Below are 16,554 nucleotides of genomic sequence, written 5' to 3'. Positions count from 1 at the left end.
AACGCCTACCCCCTGAAGCAGCAGGCACTGTTCATTGCCGAGAAAGTCTGTGTTGGTACACTGCCCGGGGTCGTGGTTGGGGAGGTTTGTGTGGTAAGGATGACTAGAATACAAGTGCTCGTTTCACTGCTTTTTCAACCTCTTTCTTGTGCATGTAGCAAGAGTGTGCACTCCCTATCTCGAGCTGCGAAGGACACACACACACACACACGCGGCCGAGTTCTTTTGTTGCGTCTTTCTGAGTGACATTTCTCAACACGCGAATACTCCACAGTAGCCATCCACTATACCAGTACATCTTTACAACACTCTCCCGTGGGCCGAGTGATCACCAAGTTGCACACTCTTAGTTTATATACTAGTATGGTGCCCTTGTTTGTAATGCCCTTGCTTCTCATGGTGTGTTGACTCGTGTAGGTCCCACACCACGCGGCTGTTACTACTGGTGTCTGTAATGAATCTACTACTACTACTACTAGTGATGGCACTGATGACACTGATGTCTTGTTGCATTTGTTTTTGTCACCTGTAGGAGGGAGAGGGCTTACAATCCAGTATCAGATTCCGAATGGCAGGTAATTGCTGCTGCTGTGTTGACTCGGTAACGAATTTGTGGAGTTTTCGCGGTAACGAAACGTAGAACTGCAGTAAAGAAACTGAGGAAATTGACTCTAATCGCAAACATTTTCGGGTACAAATTTGTCAAATCGCGAACTGAAACCGACACAAACGTTTCTGGGTTTGCAGTATCCCCATAGCTGAAGTTTGTTTACCCTTGATGCAAGGGTCACACACAACTCACAGTTTTGCTGTAGATGTACTGCAGTCTATGGAGTGGCCTAACTCCCTTCTTGGCATGAATCTGTATTCTGTAATCTTTGTGTTTCTAGAGGATGTGTAAAACTCATTATGTCCTAAACAGCCGTTTTTGGGTTTTTTTACTCTTTGCTGTCGATCACTCTGTTTTGCTCTTCTTGCTCTTGTTCCGGCTGCTGCTGTTGGTCTTGTTGCTGCTGCTGCTGCTGGTGTTGCCATTGATGTTGCTGCTGTTGTTGGTGCTGTCGATGCTTTACCCTTTCCAGTGGAAGTAGATGATAACGATTTCGCTGTCACAGTCCAACTCAAGACCGTAATAAAATGGGACGTAAGTGGTCGCTGCGGCGAGATGTACATGCACAGTAGTTCTCCCTGTCCAGTGACTCCTGGCATCACAATCGTGTGACTTTGCCTGTTCATAGCACATGGCAAGCTCGCTGGGTATTGCACCTGGCCTGCGATGGAGGTATTGTCACCGGTACTCTGTTCATAGCACTGATATAACATTGCACAATGTAGTTCAAGTGGCTATATTGTACATGATGGTGATGGCACTCTGCTTTGAAAATAGCATTGACTGCCGTCAAGGTCTTTATTGAAGTTCCTGCTTGATTGTTTGCTCAGTATGGAGCCTGTACGGAGCCCACGACGCACCTATTGCGTTTGAGGCTCACACCGGCAGGCGCAACTCAGATGCGGACCCGCACTCCGGCTATTTTCAAGAAGGAAGTATTGAATCCGGAGATGTGTGATGGTGAGTGCTAGGGTCCTCCTTCATATGATATGGCAGCAGTTTATCATCTTTTCCAGACTACAACTACAGTTGCACTCGGTGAAAAACGACCCAGAGTGCATATTTGGCCCATTCAACTTGCACGGCCCTTGACGCCTGTGGAATTGACACGAATCTGGCAGGACGTACACATGTACAAAATAATACGAATACGGTGATGTGATCATACCTGGTCCAGGGTGCCAGCTTTGCACTTTGTGCCGGATTTCACCGAGCGCAACTGTAGCTTGCATTTCACCTGTAGTGCCAGTCGGTCTGAAGCGAGGGAAGAACGAATATAACAATTTCTGAAGAGTTACTGCAGCGCGCGCTGTATTAAAGTTGCCGCTACACTTCACTACAGAGCATGAAATAACCGCAGCAGAACGAGAACGGAGTGGTCTCTCCTGCCCTGTTCACAGTGCACTGCGGTAGAGGGTTGGAGAAGCAGCCAGCTGACAGCTCATTCAGTCAGTGTGAATGGAGCATACGCAAGATATAACGTACTTTACGCTGCATGCTGTTCTAGGCCAGTTACATTCAAACTCCAGTGCAGTGAAACGTGGCTAAGCCAACTGCTGAATGCACCCTCCCCAAGAAAAGTAATATGCACCAGTCCCCTTATCCAGGTCGTTTGGCCCCCTTATCCAGGTCGTTTGGCCCCCTTATCCAGGTCGTTGGCCCCCTTATCCAGGTCGTTTGGCCCCCTTATCCAGGTCGTTGGCCCCCTTATCCAGGTCGTTTGGCCCCCTTATCCAGGTCGTTTGGCCCCCTTATCCAGGTCGTTTGGCCCCCTTATCCAGGTCGTTTGGCCCCCTTATCCAGGTCGTTTGGCCCCCTTATCCAGGTCGTTTGGACATAATACCATTTGGTCCTGGTTCTAGTGTAACAGTGTTGCTTTGGGGGGAAGTGGCTGCCTTGCTGGCGTGGCCTCCTTGACAGGTTTTGCTGCCGGTGCACACCAATTTGAACTGTTCAAGTTTGTGTCCAATGTGTCTGTGTTTGGATGTGTTTGGATGTGTCTGGGTGTGTCTGGGTGTGTCTGTGTTTTGCAGATTTGGCGTATGTTACCTTCTTTCTGCCTGCGCCGCTCAGTGAAAGCGAACAGCTCAACATGCAGTCTATTGTAAGTATTGGCGTGCACTGCCCGTGTGTGTGTGTGTGTGTGTGTGTGTGTGTGCTTTGGTGTGTAAATGTGAGTTAGTGTTGGTTTATCACGTATCACCGGTATGTACCCGGGCCGGGAGTGCTGCTTGCCACCTCTCCCAGCGGATTGTGATTATGTGAACCAATGCAATGCGTACTAAAAGCGTATACCGAATCACTGGCCAAGACTCGTCCTAAAATTTTCATAATTTGAGGCTAAAGATCAGATATGCTTGTCCTTCTTGCAGTGGTTTCAAGGTGGTATATTCAGGCAGCAGGTACGCCTTTGTAGGATTCTTTCCCGTGACTGTGCTGCAACTTGTTACACAAATACAAATGAAATAAAATTCTATGGCAAAGGATACAGTTGCAAGTGACTTCATCAAAATTGTCTTGCATGATTTCGACACCCGTCGCTTACTAGACAGCAATAACATTTGTATCCATGGATACAGGAGAGACAAGAGTTGGAAAGAAAGAACGAAACGCAAAGAGATGATGAGGAAGATTGCAGTTGTATTGCGAAAGGGTCGTGAAGAGTGTGGGTATGTGTGGAGATTGTGCGTGTGTGGACGGTACCTGGCAATTGAAATCCATGCCGTGCTGTTCGTAATCCTCTGCTGTGTGTTGTGTGCAGGCTGACAGCTGCAATGCCAAACTATCACCTGAGACTTGGAGTATGATGAGGTGAATACCCTGCTGTAGGACGTTTCCTGTTTTGTTGTCCTATTCCGCACACTTTTACCATCATAGCCTAAGAGCTGTGATATCATTCATGATCCTCAGCAAGAAGGCTGCAATGCCTGTACCCATGGTAACGTCAAGAAGGCTGCAATGCCTGTACCCATGGTAACGTCAAGAAGGCTGCAATGCCTGTACCTATGGTAACAATGCCTGTACCTATGGTAACGTAAACTAAAGATAACATAACATATAATCCGATGAATGAGTCGTGACTCGTACACAATCATATTTTACCCCACACAGACACGCACACGTCCGCCCGAGGTGTATGATGCACATCTTCATCTCTCTGTTGCTGTGTGCAACAGTTACTAGTACATACGATAATGACAGCAGATCACACAAGGTAGAGAACACTTTTGTAAGGGACACAAATGTGTGTGTAATATATACACGCACTTGAAGTATGTGGGTGTGGGTGTGTTTGTGTGGGTGGGCGTGTGTGTTGTACTGTGCCGTGCCATCTGTACAGCGCGTCTCATGTGATAGCTTTCACTGATTCTCTCAGTGTGAGAGGGGAAGGCGCAATAAAAGCTGTGGCAGATGCAAGATCCCAGCAGGCATCGCTAGGGGCCAAACCCTACATGTCGCAGCCGGAATCGTTCTACGGCAGCAGCAGTGTGGCTTCTTCTACTACGCCCTCCCTTTCTGACCCATGGTCGTCTCCAATACGACGATGTAAGGGTCACTCAATATGGTCCATTTTACGTTTCATGATAGACTAGTTTTAAAAGCATGCTGGTGATATAGAGACAGTCACTTCCAGTCTCTATGATACATTGCTGGTACACTCTACATGTAGTACCATTGTGAAGTGTAGATGCTGCCCAGGTCCGGGCGCAGCCAACCATTGTGAGCAATGCCAACCACATGCAAGGAAGGGTGAAGTATTTGTGTGCTGTGATTAAGCCGTGATGTTGGCATTCAACGTGTTTAGTGTTGAGTGATGTCACAGACACTGGTTTGCCATGCAAGACAATGAATAATATGACACATGTACTGTCATTTGGGTACTGTACCCGCTGTTGCCATATTTTAGCTATAAGACAGTAACCGTAACCTGTGCATTACTCCGCCCTTGATTGGAGTTCTCGCATTTGTGAGCACCTGGCAAATTTCTCACACACACATACGCTCACGCGCGCGCGCGCGCACACACACACACACGCGCGCGCGCACGTGCACCCACACATACCCACACACACACACACACACACACACACACACACACACACACACACACACACACACACTCTGTGATGGAGACAGACATTCGTGCATATCTGCCAACCCACACTGACAGATCTGCGTGTACAGTACAAACAAGCAAGTCCCTTCACTCCTTGACTCTCCACCTTGTGCACTGCCACTCTTCTCACAGCTACCCGACGCTCCACTCGCGTGAATACGTTGCATACGGACTATGAATTTAACGTTCCTGCCAGGGTCTCATCGAAGGTCTCATCCTCCATCTCAACCCTGCCTCAGGACTACGTAAAACCGATTCCAGATGACAATCCACGAGAGTAAGTAACATTGCAATGCTCAGGGCATCACTCACTCTCTCTCTCTCTCTCTCTCTCTCTCTCTCTCTCTCTCTCTCTCTCTCCCATCGCTTTCGTTGATACATGTATCGGCATTCCTGCGTTCTTCTTAGTCGGACGGCTAGAGGTTGCAGCCGCCTTCCTAATGCAGGGTGGATAGATATTAGTTTGGTGTGATCACCTGCTCTCTATCAAATCTTCCAATGCATTGACTCTTCTGTTATTTCTGAAGATAGTCTGCCCCAGTGTTACACTAGTCTTGTTCCTGCGCCCTGTACGGAAAGCACTATGGTCGTGCTTCATCTTTGCTGAATGAATCAAATAGCTTCATCCTTCCTCAATGAATCACATAGCGTATTTTACCGGTTATATGTCCTTTTAATGACCCAAAACCCGACCTAAAAAGGGGAAGTCGACTTACAACCGGGGTATAACTGCCCTTAAACCGGTAAATCAAAGCCCCAAGTCTGGAGGTCCACTTACAACCGGTAAAATACAGTATACTTGTTTGCTGTTTGCAGGCTGTTGACATACCCACCCCTGCCACAGACCGGTGGGATCACGGTGACGAGCAATGATCTTCTTTGCTTGCAGCCGCAGGAGTTCCTGAATGACATTATCATCGACTTTTACCTCAAGTTAGTGCAGTTGCCTGTGTTCCTGGATGTGTATCAGAATGTGTGTGTGTGTGGGGGGGGGGGGGGCGTGTGTATGTGTGTGCGTATGTGCGTGCGTTTGTCAGTTCTCTGCTAACTGCAATAGCTACAGGGTTCCTGGCGTCTTCTTGTGCCTTTCTGTTACTGTCGAGTTACCTCAACAAATAGATCATGTATGTGTGTTTGAGCCAGGGAGAGAGAACGACAGAGTGTGTGTGACGGTGGGGAGGGAGGGAGTGTGCGCACGCACATGCGTGTGTTTGTATGCTTGTATGGATGTGTGCATTGAGTTAGTGAGCGAGTGCTGTTGTGTATTAAAAAAAAACAGATGAAGCTGAGCAGTTCTACTCTTGCCCAACAGGTATCTCTTTCATGAGCTGCCGGAGGAGAAACAGGCCAAGGTGCACATGTTCAACTCGTTCTTTTACCGACGTCTTACACAGCGCCAGGCCGGTGGTTCGACGCGTTCAGCGGCAAAGAGTGGTGGCCTAGTGGGGATAAGGTAGGTTGCTGTTTTGAATGACTGTGCTATCCATATACATGTACAGCTGCTGTGTATCATGTTTTTTTTTCAGTATAATGATGAGCACCCTCCCTTGCACTGTGTGTGTGTGTGTGCGTGCGTGCGTGTGTGCGTGTGTGTGTTCTGTGCGTGTTCTGTGTATTTCATGGTTGTCCTGTCCTTTGTGCTCTGTCTGCACTGTAGTAACTCGCATCAAGAGATGCATGACAGGGTCAAGAAGTGGACACGCAATGTCGACATCTTCGACAAGGACTTTGTCTTCATTCCCATCAACGAACAGTAAGGTTCCTGCACACATTTCAGTGACTTCTAAGTCCAGTGCAACACAGTTTTCTGTATGCTGTGCAATTGGGATCTCACACTGAACAACATCTGCCTTGCTGCACGACCTACTGGTATGCCGACCACCCAGATGTGTGTGTGTGTGTGTGTGTGTGTGTGTGTGTGTGTGTGTGTGTGTGTGTGTGTGTGTGTGTGTGTGTGTGTGTGTGTGTGTGTGTGTGTGTGTGTGTGTGTGTGTGTGTGTGTGTGTGTGTGTGTGTCACACGGTCAATTCTTCAGCCTTGCAAGCTTTTGAATGGTGCAATCCCAGCACAAGTTGCTATGGCTTCTGCCGTAGCATTGCTATCATCGCCTCCGGCGATGGGCGTCAAAAGGTCAAGGTCAAAGGTGTGTGTGTGTGTGTGTGCATGTGTGTTTGTGCATTCACCCATGTGTGTGTGTGTGTGTGTGTGTGTGTGTGTTTGTCTGTGTGTTTGTCTATGTGTTTGTGCATTCACCCATATGTGTGTGTGCACTGTATACATGTGTCTGTGTCTTGCCTGTCCTGCTGTGTGTAGCGCCCATTGGTACTTGGCCGTGATCTGCTTTCCTGGGGCGGATGGGCCTGTGTTCGAATCGAAGCAGTCGGTAAACACGGCAGCTGATGTTAGTCCTATGGACATGGATGCAGATCATGCGGAACACTCTCACAACCATAATGGTGTCTCCACTGGTGGTTCTCATTCAGCATTAAGCTCACCTAGCGATGCGGAAGAGGTTCCCGACGAAGACACCAGGGACAGCGATGACGGAAGTCCGCTAGTGCGCACTCTCAATCCTGTCGTGATCACTGATGTTCCATCGCAGGATCGGTATGGTGCCTCTTCACCGTCAGACAGTAGGATGGACACAAGTCCAACAACACCGGAAACTAGCAGCGTATCAGCCCGCAATTATTCCAGGCAGATACTTTCCGACGGTGACAGTGACAGTGACGATGACGGCCTTGAGCGGATGGACGAAGAAGTACTAACTCCATGCACCGGCGCTCCAGCTGCAGACGGTACGTCAACTACTCTATTGTGATGTTCGCTGCGGTATTTTTGACGTGAAAGCGAGGACGAACAGATCTCGGACAGAAGCGACAGCTGCGGTGTCATTGCTTGCTTGTTGAGACTCTGCAGTTCTTGAGACAAAGCATTGTTTTTGTGTTGCGTGGCTATGAAATAAGGGCTTACGCTTTGGTCACAAGTGTACTACAGTCCATTTCAAAACTATAGACGCGTACCTAGGCAAAAATCGTTATGCCAGCATCTATACCACATACAATCTGTGATCACTTTGCGCATAAATTTTTCCAAATTGGGCGTCTGTTATCCAATCATTTACTTAGTAGAAACTATATGAGAGTAATTGTGGAGCGGACCTGAGCAATATTCCGAAAACTATTCTCAAAAGGTTCCAGCCAAATTTGAAATATTTCCAAACACTGCGCGTCTATAGTTTTGAAATGGACTGTAGTATTTTGTTCCTAGTGTAATGTGTAGCTAGTGCCCAAAGAGATTTTGAAAGCGAGGAAAGTGGACAGAAGGTTGCCATAGCAAGTACTCTTCCCACTATGAAGTGACACATCGGTACACTTTCAAGTTGATGCATGCATGCGTGTGTTAGGACCGGCACAGCCACAGTTAGACGATCGGATCAAGTCGACAACGACAAGGAATCTCAAAGGTTCGGTATAGGATAAGGTAAGGCAAGCAAGACAAAGACCAGGCAAGGCAAGCAAGACAAGGCTAGGCAAGGCTAGAAGGGGGTAGAAAAGGGGCGAGCAAATGTTCCAGCAAGAGCTTATCTAGGGCCTGGGTAGCTATGGAGATAAATGTGCTAAAGCGCGAGTCCAGCTACCCAGGCCAAAGAAAGAAAAGAATAGGAAAAGCAACAAGGGTGAGTACGAGGCTGTGAAGGTGAGTACGTCAAGTGAATGTGAGTGCGCGCCCGAAAAGGTGAGTTCGCGCCTGTAAAGGTGAGTACGAGAGTAAAGGTAAGTTCGCGCCTGAAAAGGTGAGTACGAGAGTGAAAGTGAGTGTGCGCCCGAAAAGGTGAGTTCGCGCCTGTAAAGGTGAGTACGAGAGTGAAAGTGAGTGCGCGCCCGAAAAGGTGAGTACGAGAGTGAAAGTGAGTGCGCGCCTGTAAAGGTGAGTTCGAGGGTGCGAGTGCGTACGAGTGTGCGCGAGTCGTGAACCTAACATACCACCCCTGCTTGAAAAAGACTCCGCGTCCACGTGGAGAAAAGGAAGGGGAAAAATTGCAAATAGCTCGAATATACAGACATTTATGGGAAAAAAATTTAAATTGACCTGCGAATAATTGCTGAGGGAACAAGAAAAATAGTTAAAACAGTAGTAAACACAATCATGAATGTAATCAATATTTAAGATGCATACAATGTTGTAACTCTTGAGGCGATCTAAGAATAACGATAAGGACGAAGACGAAGAAACGACAGGCACCCCGGAAGACAACTTCCGAAGCGCCTGCCCGCACACGCAACACCAAGGAAAAAGACAGCGACGAAGAAACGACAGGCACCCCGGAAGAAGACAACTTCCGAAGCGCCTGCCCGCACACGCAACACCAAGGAAAAAGACAACGACGAAGAAACGACAGGCACCCCGGAAGACAACTTCCGAAGCGCCTGTCCGCACATTCAACACGTCCACACACATATACGCAAACAAAACACAGGCATAACGGTGGACAACAAAGGTACAGGCGAGCGCATGGCGTGGCGAAATCTGTCGAAATGCGGGCTGTATACTAGAAACAAAAACAGGAATGTCAGTAGGCGTTAAACAGTAAGGGAACAAGCAAACGCATGGCGAGGCGAACTCCGTCGATCTGCGAGGAAGCGACAAAGAATTATTCGTACACGAGACAATCCTCAGTTGCACATTCGCTCAGAAAAGAGTAAACGCGCGAGCAACATCATCGGGACAAACGGACTAAGACCCACAAGACACAAAAACCCGCACGCGCAAATGATACAACCCGCAAGTTCAAAAATAGAAAAAAGAAGAAAAAGAAACGCACCCACAAAACAACAACAACAACGCACACACAACATGGCAAGGGAAACACAATGACTACAAGTCGGCACAAAAAACGATTAGGACAACATTAGACAGACAATCAGGACCAGGACATCACCAGACAAACCAACGGGGGGAGTGGTCATAAACCGGACCCCGACGAGGAAACACATAACGAGGACGACGATTGGGTGGAGGGCCAGTCCAGTGACGGTACGGTGCGTGGCGGGGCATGGTCGGCATAATAAGGCGGTGCGGTGGGAGAACGTCGGCGTCAAAGTATCGGTGTCTCGTCGGGCGTATCGTCGGGCGTATCGTTCGTGGTCGTTGTCGAGGCTGTGGGCGTGGTCGTCGGAGCGGTGGTCGGTAAGTGCGGATATTCAGGCGCTGGCGAATAGCCGTTATTAGTTCCTCTGCCGATGGAGGGCGCGGTGGGATAATAAGGTGGCGACGCGCGGCGCCCAGGCGTGCCGGCCTGATTAGTCCGGGCGTCGGTGGTGGAGATGGAAGTACGGGCGTCCGCGGCGACGGCGGTGACGGTGCTTGCCGCACCCAGTCATCGAATTCCGGCGGCGTCCCCCATGGTGAGATATCCCATGGCTCTAGCATGGCGCAATTCGGATGCGGCGGCGGCGTTTGGGGCGGAGGAGACGAGGGCGGCGAATTCGGCGGAAGCGGAAGCAAGAGGGCTGCTGCCATTTCCTCATCAGGCGAAAGAGACATACTCGCTATAATGGTGATGAGTGGAGCCCCACACCCAGGACGAGAACAACGAAGCAAAACAACCGACCACACACACCAAACAAAACAACACCGAATTAAAGGACACTTATCGGTAAAGAATATTAAATTAAGTCGGAGGGCGAGAACGAGTATTGTACGTGTGTGTTGGAGCAGCAAGTGTTGGTCGCGGAGGCGCAGCAAGAGTTGTTCGTGTAGGCGCAGCAAGCGGTGTTCGTGCAGCAGGTCCCATTTGTGTCAAACATTTCCGAAGGCGATTTCGATGGACTGTGCAAGGCCGGTGGCGGATAGGACTCTCAAATCGAGGTTCAATCGTATACGTAACGTCTGTCGGTTTCTTTACAATTTCCCAAGGTCCCGACCAATATTTGAAAAATTTAGGCGAAACTTGAGGCGGCGGATGTCGATGTAACCAAACTCGGTCACCTACATTCAATGGACTAGCGCGAGATTTTCGATCGTGACGGATTTTGGAACAACGTTGACTAGCCTGTAAAGGTGAGCACGAGAGTGAAAGTGAGTGCGCGCCCGAAAAGGTGAGTACGAGAGTGAAAGTGAGTGCGCGCCTGTAAAGGTGAGTTCGAGGGTGCGAGTGCGTACGAGTGTGCGAGTCGTGAACCTAACACGTGTGTATGTGTTTGTTTGTTTGTGTGGTGTGTGTGGTTGTATGTGTGTGCGTGTGTGTGCGTGTGCGTGTGTGTGTGCGTGTGTGTGTGTGTATGTGTGCGTGCATGCAAATGTATGTGTCTGTGAGTGTGTGTGTGTGCGCATGGTGTGTGCATGTGTTGCTGTTGCTATTCTTACCTTGCCCTGCGCACTACGTGCTGGCGACATGCTGCAGCGTGGGACACTTCCGGAGAATGTGACGGCGACCAAGATGAGAATGGAGAGGAAAGTGAAGAGAGCGATGAGGAGAAATACATGTCTACCACTGAAACAATCTCCAACGCAGCGCAAGCGCAACTGCACCGGACAACTTCCACTGTTCTGGTGGATGACTCCTTAGATAGTATATTAACCATTGATGACTCTTCTACTCACACCACGTCAAGTCGTGCTGTTGTGTCTGTGGACGATGCGGTACTAGTGTGCAGTGAAAGTAGTTCCCCTCCACCTCTCATCACCATCAGCAAATCCCTCGGCCGCACCATTGTCCTGAGGACGAACGAGGAGCGCGACAGGCTCGACGCAAACTTTTCGTTTTTTGCTAATCAAGACTCCGTGACCTGTGACGTTGATGCTGCTACTGCTACTGCTGCTGCTGCTGCTTCTACCGAGACGCTTCCCGACAAGAGTGACGTGCAGAACTGGCCACATTGTTATGACTTTGACAAGCCAGCAACAGTGAGTACCGTACTGGCAATATATGTTGCCGCGTAACGCGTAACGCAGGGGGGTGCGGCGTAACGCGCGACCAGGCTAGTGCGACAAATTTTCGTTGAGTTCGTAACGCGCGTCCGGCGGGGTGCGGCGATCTTTTCATTGCAGTTTGCACTGCACAAGAAAAATGATGCGGCAAAAGCAAAAAAATGATGCGGCAATAGCAAAAAAGTGATGCGGCAATAGCAAAAAAAAGGACTGCGGCAATATAGAAACCTGTGTAACGGCTCCTGTGCGACTTTGCATGTAACGCCCTGCGTGCGGCAAACATGTGCCAATGTAACGCTTCATGGCCTCACTGCGGCAACATATATTGCCAGTACGGTATTACATCTTTTTGGCAACTGTACCAAGCTGTGCGGGCGTATTTTGTTAATTTACTGGAGCATATGGGTACTTTGTTAATTTACTGGAGCATATGCACGCACACGCTGCAGCAACCATGTCACATACACATGTAGCCAGGGTAGTGTGCGGGGAAACTACTTATCTGCACCAGTGTGATGTACGTGCTAGCTCGTCAGCACCGTTTGACGCGCCTTTCAACCTCTATGCGTACGTGTGTGCATGCGTGTGTGTGCGTGTGTTTTCCTGCGTGTGTGTTGGTGTTTGTGTGTGTGGTGTGAGTGTGTGTGTGTGTGTTTGTTTGTTTGTGTGTGTTTGTGTGTGTTTGTGGAATGGGAGTGGAGTGGAGAGCAGATGCATGGAAATGGAGTTGTTGAGTTCTCGACACCTGAGTGAAACAACTTTTTTCTGAAATTTCAAAATCCATCATACTTTTTTTCCTGTTTTGTTCGTGATTGTCTCATCTCTATGTCGGCATGTTATGTTGTTTCTTTATTCCATTGCAAGGAGGAGGATGAGGTGGCCAGACCAGCATCGACACTGAAAAGGAGGCGAAATGGTCGCGGATTGAGAAAACCTGCAATTAAGTCTCAGTAAGTGTTGCATCTTGCATGTGGATACAGTCAACCTGGCGAATAGCCACCCTCGACCGTGCATGAGAAAAGTGACGTTGTTGGCGAGTTGTTATTCATAGGATTAAACGTATGCAGTCAAATGTTCGCTAAGTGTCTGAAAATTGTGTTGTTATTCGCGAGTTGTTGTGCCAGACTTCATTAGACTCGTTATTCACGGGGTTGACGGCAGCACCGACGCTAGGGCGGGTAATGGCCCGGATAATGCGGTACATGTAGCACCTTTTCGCCTGGGAACAGTACTGCCGGGTGCCGAAGAACTGTGGGGTCAGCCCCGTAGCCTGGACCGTTCTTATTTTCATGTATAGCAGTCTATGCCCAGTAGAGTCATCTTGCATATATCGCTATGCTGGGCTTGGTGAAATTCTAGCCTGTCCGTTCTTCGGCACTACGTTCTTCGGCACTCCCTTCTTCGGCACTCCCTTCTTCGGCACTCCCTTCTTCGGCACTTCCTTCTTCGGCACTCCGTTCTTCGGCACTCCCTTCTTCGGCACCCGACAGTACTGTACTGTATGTTTGACTGTTTGATCGTGATGGAGACCTGCCTGCGTTTCTACAAAAAAATACAAAAAAATTGTAGTGTTATCTTTCTTTCTTTCTTTGTCCTTGGATAGCCCGAGGGGAGTGGACTATTTCCCGATTGTATGACCTACAGGAACATTGTCTTAGTCACTGATGCCTGTCTGTCCGTGGTGTGTGTATGTGTATGTGTGTACATGGCTGTACTTGCCTGACTCTCCTCAGGCCATGCATCTTACTGTTTGATTCGCTTGGAAGTCGCTACAGGAATAGAGTCATCGCTAACTTGAGAAGGTATTCACTGTCATCTCGACTGCCTTTTCCTCACTGACTCTCCCTCACACTGACTCTCTCTCTCTCCTCTCTTCTCTCTCTCTCTCTCTCTCTCTCTCTCTCTCTCTCTCTCCTCTCTCCTCTCTCTCCTCGGCCTCTCTCTCTCTCTCCTCTCTCTCTCTCTCTCTCTCTCTCTCTCTCTCTCTCTCTCTCCTCGGCCTCTCTCTCTCTCCTCTCTCTCTCTCCTCTCTCTCTCTCCTCTCTCTCTCTCTCTCTCTCTCTCTCTCTCTCTCTCTCTCTCTCTCTCTCCCTCGCTCTGTCTGTCTGTCTGTCTGTCTGTCTGTCTGTCTGTCTTGTGATTCGTTCTTTTTAGACTTACTGGCCGTCTGGCTGTCTCTTGTGTGTTGTGTGAGCAGCTATCTTGCAGAGGAGTGGGCAGCCAGGAAAGGTAGTCCGCGGCCCTTCAACGCCGCCACCATGAAAAGTGGTTATCCCAAGGTGAGATAAGCTCTGCTAACGGGGTGTGAAGTGAATGCCTCCGTGTGCTGGTTTTTTTTCAAGCAGCCAGCAACACTGACTGGGTCTGATTTAAAAATCTGACCCTGTAGTCGCTGGCCGCTCGTATACCTAATACCAAGAGTACATAACCCCCCAGAGTGTGCAACTCCACTATGGGTGCTGTCCCTACAGAATTTCAAGTTGACGTCATTTTGATGATGCAATGCACACTGTACACGGATTATCAGACGAATCCGGAACCTGTGGTTGACCGAAGCCGATCGATCCTGTACGAATTATTGCAAAGAAAAACGTGTGATGCGTTGACACCCGTACACATGTTGTAAATCACTGGTGCAAAGAGCATTGCGTCATAAATAATGGCGTCAACTTGAAATTCTGTCGGGACAGCAGGGTATGTGGGAGTTGCACACTCTGGGGGGTTATGTACTCTTGCTAATACCAAGAGCACATAACATGATGTACTCTTGCTAATACTGCACCAATGAGTGGTCATTTGTTGCTTAGTACACATAGGGTGATATCTCGTGTCCTGAAGGTGAAAAACAGACAAAGCCATTTGCCAGTACAGGTGGAATCCTGATAATTCGAACCCCAAAATACCAGAGAAAACTTCTAATTATCCGGACATTCAATTACCCAAACTTGCACCCACAACACGTAACGTCGTTGTGCATGTCAAAAAGCTCGCCTTTTCACTCAGAGTTTCGCCATGCACCTTGCGATACTTCGACACAGGTTTCACGGACAGTGCAGCCTGCTCATGCACACTGAACTGACTTGCATGATGTGCAGTCAACTTTGAATTATACTTTGCTAACTTTGAGTTATCAGCACATTTCCCACACATTTTCTATGTACCGGTAAGTGGATTCTGGGGGACTTCTGATTATAACCGGCCATCCCTAGTTTGAGGTTCGAATTATCAGAATTATCAGGATCCCATATGTACTACTGTACATGTGCCTGATGTTGAGCTACTTGCTGTTCCGTCTCTTGTATGTGCTGTCTGCCATGCAGGTGCCGCAGCAGGACAACTTCTGTGACTGCGGTGTGTTTGTGCTGCAATATGTGGAGAGCATGTTGCAGGTGCGTCACCTCTAAAAGCTCTCTGTGTTGTGATTTAGTGTGTGTGTGTGCGTGTGCGTGTGTACGCGCGCGTGTGTGTGTGTGTGTGTGTGTGTGTGTGTGTGTGTGCACGCCTGTGTGCGTGTGCGTGTGTGTGTGTGTCCCGTATGGTGCAGTGGTATGTGAGGGTCCTAACTAAACTTTTTCGTTTCGTGAAAATTATCGATAATGCTGGATGACCCCTAAATGACTTCTGCATAATTATGGATCTGCATGGATCCACTCTGCCCATAGCAAGGCACACTAGTGTATAGATCTGCATGGATCCACTCTGCCCATAGCAAGGCACACTAGTGTATAGATCTGCATGGATTCGCTCTGCCCATAGCAAGGTACACTAGTGATAGATCTGCATGGATCCACTCTGCCCATAGCAAGGCACACTAGTGTATAGATCTGCATGGATCCACTCTGCCCATAGCAACGTACACTAGTGCAGTGGGTACTAGTAGGCCTCTCATGTCGCATGCAGGTGTAAAATTGTTCTGTACCTGGAGAGGGTCCCGACCGGGAGGACTCAGTCCGGTCACTCCGGGCGGATGTGTCACCCTGCCGTGAATGAATACCACCCTCACACGTGTATGGATCCATACCCAAACTGGGTGCAAGTGGATCCGAATGGCAGCGTTGTCATGACTCCGTGCTGCCTGTGACATAGTCCGTTCAAGCCCTGCAAGTATTTGGACACATGTTCACATGCAGGAAACAGGGAGGAAAATCCAACAATAGAGTTGACCTTTCAGAAAGTCTGCGACGAAAGATGACCTGTCCCCGGAAACAAGTTCCGCGTCGTGGAACACCCCATCGGTACTCGAAGAAGTGCTATATACGGTCGTACGAAGCTTGTAGCGGCGGACAAAGTGTGTACGCTTCCCTGCTTTGCTTGCAGTCTGAAGAAAGAGGTAAAATAGAAATATTTTAATGTCGTTCCACTGTTCGGATTGGAAAACCTACACGCATCTTTTAAAATGGTCACTAGAATAACTTCTAACTTCTTCATTCCCTTAACTGGTGAATATTAGAATAACTTCTGAAAATATTTGCCGAAAGGTTTCCGAAATCAGGAATGCAAAGCTTCTATTGTCTCACACCCTGGACGGTCGTTTATCATGATGAATCCTTCTTGTTGCAACCGCAACCCACACAGTGTGTGCTTTCTTTTCTTTTGTGTCTGGTGTTTTAGAGCCCCATCCAGAACTACCGTCTTCCGCTTCACATTGCCGATTGGTTCTCCCAGGAGACCGTGGGCCGAAAGCGCCAGGACATCATCAGCTTGATACAGCGCCTGGAGCAGGAGTCAGTAGGGGCGGCGCGTGATACCTCCTGATCACGCTCCTGATCACGCTCCTGATCACGCTCCCCTGACTACGTGCTCTCCAAGGTTGTTATAGGGCTGATTGGTTTTTCCCCCATTTTAGATTACGTGTCGCTTTTTTTTTAAATTTTTTATCGGTCTGGTTGGCTCG

At 48.8% G+C, this 16,554-nt stretch overlaps 1 protein-coding gene across 2 annotated transcripts in view; it reads left to right on the top strand.

Annotated features, from left to right (window-relative positions):
• Positions 1 to 16,418, top strand: part of LOC135815120 (uncharacterized) — a 27,816-nt gene extending 11,398 nt beyond the window's left edge. For both annotated transcript variants that reach the window (XM_065328360.1, XM_065328361.1), the window contains 18 exons: positions 1 to 93; positions 533 to 575; positions 1,083 to 1,144; positions 1,441 to 1,570; positions 2,644 to 2,714; positions 3,372 to 3,421; positions 3,951 to 4,156; positions 4,860 to 5,004; positions 5,544 to 5,660; positions 6,040 to 6,180; positions 6,385 to 6,480; positions 7,041 to 7,525; positions 11,134 to 11,636; positions 12,525 to 12,610; positions 13,394 to 13,462; positions 13,858 to 13,939; positions 14,981 to 15,049; positions 16,272 to 16,418. The exon at positions 1 to 93 is cut by the window's left edge and continues 69 nt beyond it. In XM_065328360.1, the coding sequence (XP_065184432.1) occupies positions 1 to 93; positions 533 to 575; positions 1,083 to 1,144; positions 1,441 to 1,570; positions 2,644 to 2,714; positions 3,372 to 3,421; positions 3,951 to 4,156; positions 4,860 to 5,004; positions 5,544 to 5,660; positions 6,040 to 6,180; positions 6,385 to 6,480; positions 7,041 to 7,525; positions 11,134 to 11,636; positions 12,525 to 12,610; positions 13,394 to 13,462; positions 13,858 to 13,939; positions 14,981 to 15,049; positions 16,272 to 16,415 (2,592 nt within the window). In that variant the 3' untranslated portion in view covers positions 16,416 to 16,418. The remainder of the gene's footprint in view (positions 94 to 532; positions 576 to 1,082; positions 1,145 to 1,440; positions 1,571 to 2,643; positions 2,715 to 3,371; positions 3,422 to 3,950; positions 4,157 to 4,859; positions 5,005 to 5,543; positions 5,661 to 6,039; positions 6,181 to 6,384; positions 6,481 to 7,040; positions 7,526 to 11,133; positions 11,637 to 12,524; positions 12,611 to 13,393; positions 13,463 to 13,857; positions 13,940 to 14,980; positions 15,050 to 16,271) is intronic.
• Positions 16,419 to 16,554: the final 136 nt, after the last annotated feature.

The sequence above is a fragment of the Sycon ciliatum genome, chromosome 4 (assembly GCF_964019385.1).
Source record: "Sycon ciliatum chromosome 4, ocSycCili1.1, whole genome shotgun sequence".
NCBI lineage: Eukaryota > Metazoa > Porifera > Calcarea > Leucosolenida > Sycettidae > Sycon > Sycon ciliatum.
Note: the sequence above shows the minus strand (reverse complement) of the source record. Positions and strands in the feature narration are given on the sequence as shown.